This window comes from Sitophilus oryzae, unplaced genomic scaffold (assembly GCF_002938485.1).
Source record: "Sitophilus oryzae breed Bouriz unplaced genomic scaffold, Soryzae_2.0 scaffold_1272_pilon_pilon, whole genome shotgun sequence".
Lineage (NCBI taxonomy): Eukaryota > Metazoa > Arthropoda > Insecta > Coleoptera > Curculionidae > Sitophilus > Sitophilus oryzae.
The window spans coordinates 111856-122772 of NW_022145918.1; the positions used below are offsets into that span (position 1 = coordinate 111856).

The 10917-nt window shown below is 31.1% G+C and overlaps 1 protein-coding gene across 1 annotated transcript in view; it reads left to right on the plus strand.

Annotated features, from left to right (window-relative positions):
- LOC115874290 (neural-cadherin-like) overlaps positions 1–10917 on the plus strand; it is a gene marked incomplete at its 5' end in the record, with an annotated part of 116611 nt that extends 105694 nt beyond the window's left edge. The window contains 3 exon segments of the mRNA XM_030889397.1: positions 4322–4525; positions 4887–5048; positions 8613–10917. Of these exon segments, the coding sequence (XP_030745257.1) occupies positions 4322–4525; positions 4887–5048; positions 8613–8725 (479 nt within the window).

The following is a 10917-nucleotide window of genomic DNA, read 5'->3' on the forward strand; positions in this document are numbered from 1 at the left end:
TGCCATCTAAGTGAAATTGTTTAAAAAAGATAAGGTTACTAAAAAAAAGCATATTATAGCTTATATGGCTGAAAAGCCTAAAAAATGAAAGCTTAGTCTGGTTTCCATTTAAAAAAAAAAAACATACATATGTTTGTGTCATTCGTCACCCTAGAATAAGATTGTTCTATAGACCATTTCAATGAGGCAGAAAACAAGGTTTAAAAGTTTAAACTGGATATCCGTGAACACTATATACCCAAATGGTTCTATTAAACATATAAATTAAAGGTAATATAAAAACCTATCAAACATATGTGTCTATTTTACTTTGAAAGCTTAATTTAAAGATATTAGTGATTTTTAGATTTGGATATAGAACAAATGTGTCTATTGGCTGTGCATTGAGCCGATTTTAGGGATATAGAACAAAATAAGGGGATATAGAATAATATAATACTCATTTTAAGCTGATTTATTTGTATTTCAAAATATTATCTCAACACAAAATAACTGAAGTGGAGAGATTAAGACATTAACTAAAAACAACATAAAAAAATAAAAACCTAAAATACAATAGTAGTAATTATTTGTCTGTATTGTTTATTAAAAACTATCTTTTTTCCTCTACTTGTTTGGTATGTATAGTGTTAGAATAACTTAATCAGATTTTAAATCTGATTTTAAACTTTCATTGGATTATTTAAATATTTTTAGCTATCTCTAGTATTGATAGTACCGTATGATCGAATAAAAAACTGCGTCAGCGATGGCTATGAAAATGACGATCGATGACATTTCTCATATAATTTTATATATAAAATAGCAGCGATCTTCATTTCATAGCCATCGCTGACGCCGTTTTATTCGATCGGTATTGAGAACGATTGAGCAGTCAATCGAGTTGAAGCAGCTGGTTTCACACCTTGTGTATGAACACCGATATAAATAAATGTAGCCGAATATTTGTGGTATCTCTAGTTTAAATATTGCGGATACAACATTAAAACCAGATCTTCGAGTATAAGCACCTTAGAAACAAAATATAGCACAAAACATTTTTTTTTTGTTCTGCATGTAAATGTCAAAACTTTACGTTGCTTCCAATAGTTCGGTCCTTCCTGAGAATACAAATACAGCTGATAATAATAATCCTTGAACAGAAAACCGAGGGGTCCAAAATATCAAAACGAACACCGGTAAGTACTAACCTATCCGCTTCTTACAGTTGCCGGCAAGGTTACAAACTGCGCGAGACCACCTGTATCAACGAGAACGAGTGCCTGTGGTCGCCCTGTATCAACGGGGGCAAGTGTATCGATTACGACCCCCCGCTGCGCTACGAGTGCCTGTGCCCGGTGGGCTATACGGGGGGCCACTGCGAGTTGGAGTTGGCCGCCACCGGGGCCATCATGCTCTCCAGGGACTTTATATTGGCCGTTATAGTTTGCCTGTTGACTCTGATGGGTAAGTAATAGGAGAGGGGGAGTTTATGGGAGGAGAGGGGGATTTTATGGGAGGAAAACTCGTTTAAAACTGTCGTTGTTACCGGACGGTGATAGTTCCGGTCGTCAATGTGGGACGATCGAAGCGTTGAACGTTAATTAATGATTTTGTTTGATATTATCGTGATGGTAATTTAGAGCTTTGTCGAGTGACTAGCATAATGGAATGTATTGAGTTTTTGAGTTACGTTAGAGCATCGGTTGTTCGAATTAATTGGATAGTAAACGTGATTTTTTGGCAAACTATGTGCATAAAACGATTAAGGAAGGAGCATATCAAAAAAGTTAGCTTGAACTCGATGGGGACCTAAAATGGCCAACTTAAATTCCATTCTTTTAGGGCCGTTCTAGGGTAGACTCAAGACTCAATAATTCTTTTTTATTTTACGCTGTCAATAAATGTTCGTAGTTATTAAAATTGTTATAAAACTATACAAAAAAAGAAATAGATGTTTTAAAATTCACTCACAAGATCAAGTGTGCCTTGGAAATCCATACACAATGTTTATATGCCAGCAAGTTGTTTTTATTCTATTAAATGTCAAATCTGGACGCACAAAAATTGTGTATTAGAGTCAATACAGGTCAATATAGCACCTAAAATTTTATTGTCAAGAACACGTTCAAAGAATATCTTATTTGTAGTCTGGTTTCTCTAATTAAATAGGGATTTTTTTTTTGCATAATAATGTGAATTTTTTTCTGTTAAATATATCGGAATTTGTAAATAAAGATTTATCCGTCCATAATATTTTCTAGAAAAGGCTCTCTTGAATACATTGCAAAACCATTTGTAAAATTGTAATCTTCTCTCTTGATCACGAACATGTAAATGTAATTTGGTACATTTAAATTTAAATTTGTGACATATTTATGTTTTTGATCATTTTCCCTACATAAGAATCACTTATACAACACTCGCGACTTATTTTGCCGCTAGAAGTTTCCGGATTTATTTCAGTCTGAGCTGGCACATTAATATTATTAAACCTTTTAAAATATTGATTTCTTGTTTAAAGCTACCCGCAACTGCTAAATTTCTTTAAATCCTTGCGCATGCTATATTGGAATTTCTATTATTTTTAAGTAAACATCATACATATCTCATGTTTCCTCACTTGTAAACATATTTTGACTGTTAATACACTTTACACTATCTACTATAAATTTTTGTGTCCAGATTTGACACTTAATAGAGTAAACAAATATTAACTTGCTGTCATATAAAGTGTCAATTAGATTTTTAAAAATCTATTTTTTTTGGTGAATTTACATAATAATGAATAAAAATTAGATACCATCGTATAGATTATTTTTTGCTCTATCTAAAAATAAACAGTTTTAAACGAGATTTATATTCATCATAATATAAAGGTAAGTACAATATTTTGTCAGAACATTGGTGGAGTATTGTAAATATCAATATAAATATTATATAATCATAATGTATTTAGGTGTGGACAGTATTTAATCATAATTTTTTTTAAGTCAAATATGATTAAATTTAATTAATATTTACCAAAATAAAAAATATTTCATAACAAGCTGAATTATGAAAATGTATTTTTTGTTGAAAAAAAAATTATTTGGAATATATTATTTTTTTTTAATTTAGTTATAATTTTATTATAACAAAAATTTTTATCATAACAAGCTGAATTATGAAAATATAATTTTATTAAAAATATTTTGTATATATTATTTTAACTAAAATTTTCTTTAAATAATATATTACTAAATTTAAGTCAAACTTTTGAAACCTTTCTCCTTCGGTTTTAAAAAATATCACACTATAAAAGTGACTATCTATCTGTTTTAGTTACATAACTTATTCACTTTTGAACTACAAACTCATGTCAGTTTATAATTTAGTTATTATTAACTAAGTTTTCAAAAAGTAACAAGTAAAAAAAGTAAAATATAGTTTCAAAATCAACAAACTTTGAATATTTCTTTTACACGTACCTACAATACTCCAAGATGTTCTAATGTGTTGTCGATTATTTCTTGTTCCTAATATTGAAAAACTTTAATACATCACATGCTAAAATTTATAGTTCCAGCATAAAAATGCATGATTCTATATGTAGGTATTGCACCATATTAAATACTTTTATATTAATTATTATACAATGTGATATAATTGTAATTTGAACAGATGAATCTATTTTTACATATTTATAGAAAAAATATAAAAAAGAATCTTGTAACATAAATATAAATATTTATCATTTGAAATTCATATTTTTCCTATAAATAACTAAAACTTATTTATTAATACTGCTATATTTTGTGATTTATTCATTCATCGTTAAGTCCATACGACAACTTATTCAAAATAAAATATTTTCATGAATACTAATACCTATTTGAATATATTTTACCTGAAATTTTATATTTATGCATGTATTTTACATCAAAGTATTTTAGGTGATGACAGGTAATTATAAACATACTTTGAACCAAAAGCTACATCACCATAATTATATCAATATAAGACGACCAGTTAATGTAAATCACAATATTTCTGCTAAATTCAGGAAAAAGTAAAAATAAACAGATAAAAAATATTCATTTTATATGTTGGTGGAATATATAAAAAAATTTCTAACTGTTGTTTGCATATAGTTAAGAAATGGCATTAATAATAATTATTATCACTCTAGTTAACTTTATTAGACTGATTTTATATATCCGATTTTATTTCTCAATTGTAATAAATGTTGTCATCATCCCACTTTAAAAGGAAATCTAAGTTACTAAATTTCTTAAATGTGTGGAAAATAGATTCATCCCCTGACGATCTCGCTCTAAATCTTTCTTTGTTTTCTTCCTAGTTCTTGTTCTCGTATTCGTGGTGTACAATCGAAGAAGAGAAGCTCACATCAAGTATCCAGGTCCAGACGATGACGTCAGAGAGAATATTATCAACTACGATGATGAAGGAGGCGGTGAAGATGATATGACAGCCTTTGACATCACGCCATTACAGATTCCTATAAACGGACCGCATCCGGAAATCGATCCCAACAAGATTGGATGTAAAGTATATTACTAAAAATTATGTTACTATATATTGAGGTTTAATAAGGTTTGGACATCGCAGTCCAAACCTTGAGGGTAAACTGAATGTGTTAGCTACTTTCATAGTGCTTAGTTTGTTCTACTGAAGCTACTCACTACGATAGACAAACTGTTCTGTACTGGGTAGCTCTCAGAAATACCTAAGCGAAAGAAGATATATTTTAGAGACCTGAGCTTACCACCGCAACCATACATGTTTTGCATTTTTTGCTATACTTACTATATGTGTACATCGTTTGTCCTATACTTCATTTTAATTGCAGAGTATAAGTATATGTTTTAAAATACCTAATGGCAATAAACATTATTTGTCTACAGTTAACATTATGATGCCCGGTCAAGAACCCAACGTCGGCAGTTTCATAGAGGAGCACAAGAAACGGGCGGACCTCGATCTAAACGCGCCACCTTTCGACGACTTGAGGAACTACGCCTACGAGGGCGGCGGCAGTACCGCTGGCTCGCTCAGTTCTCTCGCTGGTAAGTTGTTAGATTTTGTAAAATATACAGGGCTGCAGATAAAATCTGTATCCTGTTGGATTTTTTGTGATGAATTAGGTGAAATTTGACTTCGGCCTTAGTTCGTGTCTTGAATTGGATGAAAAATAGCCTTTCTGTATGTGTCAAATAAACACATGTTAAAGGTGTTACTAAATGATTATATTTTCTACCAAATTTTCTAGATTTTCTTAAATTTAAGGAATAATTGAAATGAAAGGTTATTGAATTATTATATTATACTATAATATTTTTTTTTTTTTTTTTTTATAAATTATGAAAATATTATTTTTGTTAAAACATTTTTGTTACGTTTATAACTCTCACCCCTATAACTCTTAATCTTTCAGATAAAAGAATACATTCAGTATGTTCGTATTTGACATAAATTACGATTGATTGACATACTCAATTGTTTTTGGTCACTTCCTGTTTCACCGGAAATGACTACAACTTTTAATTTTAAATGGCACCCTCAGTATATATTTCTACTTTATTCGATGAAAATAACATTCACTGAAACTTGACATTTTCACTTTGAAAAATCGTATTTTAAATTTCAATCTAGAGAGCCATGGCTATGTTAAAAAAGACTAATTTTTAATGAAGGATCAATGGAAAAATAGATTGGATCTAATTTTTTCGTGTTTTGTCCTGGCCGGTTAGAAGATGCCCAAATCATTTTTTTAATCGCTATCTTAATTTTTCAAATGGAACAAGGGGTGGCTCATAGCATATTTGAAAAAAGCACTTTTTTTACGAATAATTTGGTACCACACACTTGGTGTTTCAGTCAAATTGTCGTTATGAACCGCATTTTACATTTTCAAACAAAACATATGCGAAAATGTCAAAATTGACAAATGATATGTTATTCTATTCAGATTCATTTTCTATCAATAAAGTAGAAATATACCGAGGTTGCCTACCCTAATTTATATCGTATACTAACATACCAAATCTCGTTTTTTGTCTGAAAAAATAAAAGTTATAGGGGTGAGCCGACTGAAGGCATTACCCGGTATATTAGTAAAAAAATACCGGACTTAATCTAATTTTCCGGAAGAAATCCAGTATGTAAAGATGTGTTTTACCATACGTTTTACCATATACAATTTGAAGTAAAACATATTTTTAGAGACCTTATCGCAGTGATTGATATTTTCAGAGTATATCATTCTTATTTTTATGTAATTTACAAAATATAGTTTCAAAGCACAATCTAAGGCTGGCATCAAATTTCATCTCATTCCCTTGATAAAAAAGATCCTATATATAATCTAGAGCAGACTTTACCTGTAAGCTTACTGTACGACGTTAATCAACTTTTCAGAAATTCTGACATATGTTATGTATATTTATATAAAAAAAAAAAAAAAAAAAAATATTGTAAATTATTTAATTTTGTTTATTTCGTTGTAATCGACAGACGGAAGCTATTCGGCATAAAATATCAAGTACGTTTTAGATAAAACATGCTTTGTGCTTTTTTTTGGAAAAGACCGTTCCCGTTTACCTTTTATGTTTTTCTTTGGAGAAATGTTTTTGTTATTGTTTCTCTGCATAATCACTCGCACTCTGTTACTTCTGGCACTTCTTTACTATCAACTACAAATTATCTCTATAGCCAAGGCTTTTTTTAATGTATAAAATTAAAAAAAAAAATGTACATAATTTCAGTAATAATAAACTTTTATTATATTTTTTATAGTACTATAATAAACAATATAAGAGAATTAATGTTTGTCCAAAATTTACTGATACATATACATTTAGAAAAAAAGTTGGAATATAAGTATCTAAAAATCGTTGTGATCGTCTCTTCCGTAGTCTAAACCGTGACACTACCTACCAATTTTCCAACTGTCAAATGTTGTAACAGTTAAATTTTGACGAACTCTTTCTTGGTTGTAGAGATGTCCCAAAAAATAAAATTAAGGATTATGTGTCGCAGATATCAACAAATGTTGTTTTGTTCGGTTTTCAAAAAGTTTCTAAAACTATTAATACATTCACTTTTAGCTGGAGATTCAAACTTATACTAACTCTTTACTGCAAAGGCTGTGAGAATTAAATATAATTTAGTTAACAGACATTCTGTTATGCTTTGTGAAATATAAAACAAATGTTTGTGTACTGTTAGAAGAAAATAAACTGTTATACACTGCAGACAGTGTCTATATGCATGTTTGTACATAAATGAAAATAAATAGTGCCTAATGAGGGAAAGATGTTTTTATAACTGGAAGCGCATCTTTTGAAGGAAGGTTAGAACATTAAAAGTCTGAAAATTATATAGAACATGAATGATTTTAACATTTTCAATTGGTCTGTTAAAGTAAAAGGAAAATAAACTAAATATCTACTTTATCTTCCGTCATTCATAAATAGCTTTACTCTATGAATGAAATTTTGTCAAAAAAAGTTAAGTTAAGACATCTTGTGAATACAGACATGACAAGTCTTAATACTTTTTAAGGCTCGCTTGTATTTGTCACATTTGTTAATCATCTTGGGGGTTGAAACAGGATGAAAAAAATTGACTTCCGACCAACTTTTCATAAAAGAATCGTTCCCCGAACTGATCATTCATCCCGATTATCCGAGTATCCGGTATTCATCCCCACCGGGTGCGTCTCAAAGTAGCTCACCCCTATTACTTTTATTTTTCCAGATAAAACGAGATTTGGTATGTTAGTATACGGACATAAATTGCGATTAATTAATGTATTCAATTATTTTCGGCCACTTCCTGTTTAACCGGAAATGACTACAACTTTTGATTTTTAAATGGCACCCTCGGTATTTTTTTTAATTTATTCGATGAAAATAACACTCTGAATAGAATGACATATCATATGTCAGCTTTTGACACTTTCGCATATGGTTTATTTGAAATTATAACTTGCGGTTCGTAACGAAAATTTTTGACTTGAAATACCAAGTGTGTGGTATCAAAATTATTCGTAAAAAATGCTTTTTCAAATATGCTAATGACCTCGCGTTCCATTTTGAAAAAATTGAATTTTTTTTTTTTTGAGTTTTTTTTAACCGGCCAGGACAATAAGACACTAAAAACATTAGATGATCAAATATATATTTTTTCAATGCTCCTTGATTAAAATTAGTGTTGTTAACATAGCCATGGCACTCTAGATTGAGATTTATAATACGATTTTTATTAAGTATGAGAATGTCAAAAGTTGACATATGATACGTCATTCTATTCAGAATATCATTTTCTATCGAATAAAGTAAAAATGTACCGGGGGTGACATTTAAAATAAAATAACAATATTTTTTATTTAATATACAACTTTTGATTACGTCAATCAATCCCAATTTATGTCATGCCCATACCAAATCGCTGTCTGCAAAAAATAAAAAGTTCATCCAGCTATTCTAGGTATAATTTTCAATTTGACACAGTTCTAAAATTTGCAAACCCAGATTTCATTTATGTTTTTCTTTCTTCGAACTATGTGCTTCTAAAATGTTATTCATTTCCGATAGCGCCATATAACAAAATTTCCAAATACTTTCCAGGTACGGACGACGAACAGCAAGACTACGGCTACTTGGACGCGTGGGGCCCCCGTTTCGACAAACTGGCCGACATGTACGCAGCGCCAGGGGAAGAGACTGAACTCGAAGAGTAAACCTTAAATTAAACAAACAGAAACCTTTTCCACAACCAAAGAAACTCGACTTAGGTTTAAGCTTAACGATTACTTTGATAAAAATTGATCGACGAATCGATCCATTTTTGCTGTAGCTATTTCGATGAAAACGCATCAACGTTTAAATTCTCCGCCTCACTTATTTTTCTCATCGAGTTCAGTTTTTATTGAAGTAACTCAGAGAAATTTTAACGAATCTTTAATGTTAATGACGCATCATCATCAACATACCAAAAAAGACAATGCTCCTTCCTTTTCGAATAAAAAAAATATTTTCCATCTTACTACTTAAGTGAATGCTTCGATGTGTTGCGTGTTTTTGTAATAATAAGACTGTCCCCCACTACTCCACACAGAGTAAATTAATTGGGTATGTTTTTATACGAAAGTACTGTTCTTTTTATCATTTAGTACAAATAGTACCTACTGGTAGTGATGGGAATACCGGTTCCACATGAGTCGCGTTACAATAGCGACCGTTCCAGAAAAATACCGCGACAAAATACCGCGATTTTGTAACCGAGGTTCAGACTTCCAAAGTGTCGCGGTCCTCGCTAAAAATATATCTAACTTATCTATGTAATGTGTATGTATATGTTCTATATTTGTAGATTAATGTAACTTTTATCCGCCACTCATTTTCCAGATATCGAGTTTATAATTGTGTATAGCTAACAATCTATCTCATTTTTAGAAAAACGATGACATTCCCTGTTATTTCCATCAATTTTTGTTTAAATAACATCAACGGCTCATATTTATATGTATTGCAATATAATATATTTAATGTTAAAATGAAGAACAAAGTTGAAACAACAAAGTTGAAAAGTAAAATATTTTTATTTTATTTTATTTCCTTTTGCGTTTCATCTTTCAAACAACGCTATTTTATACCATGCCTAGTACATACCAAAAATCGCTATTTCGAAAGTAACGTAGCGACGGGAGCACTAACGCCAATAGTAACCGACCAAATCGCGACCGGCAAAACGGGAACCCTAGAAGCGCTCCAGCGACTGCTGGAACGAAGTACATCGCCGCCGAGGTCGACCGTAGATAGCCAGTTATATAAGCAGGGACCAGTTACTTCTGTTCGTGACAGACGGAACTACGGCTCTAGGAGCGCGACGGCTGGAGCGAACACGCGCGACGCTACGTACATACCAGTGCCAGGTACTACTGTTGGCAACCGACGAAATCGCGACGGCTGGAGCTAAACACCTCGCTATGCGGTTACTACGGTTCAAGCTAACTTCAAGAGCGATTATAAATAATTTATTTGCACATTATAAATAATTTATAATTTTGTCATCATTATGATCGTCGTTCAACAACTGGTTCCTGATTCGTTGTGGAGCGCGACACGACGTTACAAAAAATATCGCTCCAAAATCGCGTTACTCAAATACCGACACATCACTACCTACTGGTAAAAAACTTCGGTACTTTCCAAGCAATACGTGTGTGGTACCCAATTTTATTTAATATTTGTAACAATAATGTAGAGAATTTTATCAACGTTGGTACGATTTTTTAATCGAGGAAAACCCCACGTATTTCAGATAAAAAACACTAAATTTCGAATACTTAAGCAAACTTCGAGGGGTGTTTTTTTATAATGTAACTATTAATCTTAGATTGTATTTATTCCACTGCCATACGAGCATTCAAAATACTCTTCCTAAACATAGACAATGCTTATGTTGTCCCTATTAAACTAACATATTGTATGATCACATAAATATACAGGAGGAGTCTTAAATAAGTGCAAATATCTTCAAGGCTGGTAGATCTCGATAAAAGAGGCATATTTTCTCTTTACCTGGTGCTAAAAGTAAGGTGCTAAAAGTAAGTCGCGTGATTTACTTTTAACACTAAAGCGATAATATTGTTACCCTAGCAGCGATAAACTTCATAATTAATTTGATTTCAGAATGACATATTATGAATTATTCATTAATTTAAAAAGTAACAATACCTTGATATATATGAGCATAAACTTGTTTGTAGAAAAAATAGTGTATGATATGTGTCCTAAAAGTGATTTTATTTTGTTCGAAGGGATGGGACACTCCGCCTTCTTCCCTTCTCACAAAATAAAATACCACTTTTAGCACTTATATCATAAATAACTATTTTTAACTAAAAACGAAAAAAAAATCAATTTTTTT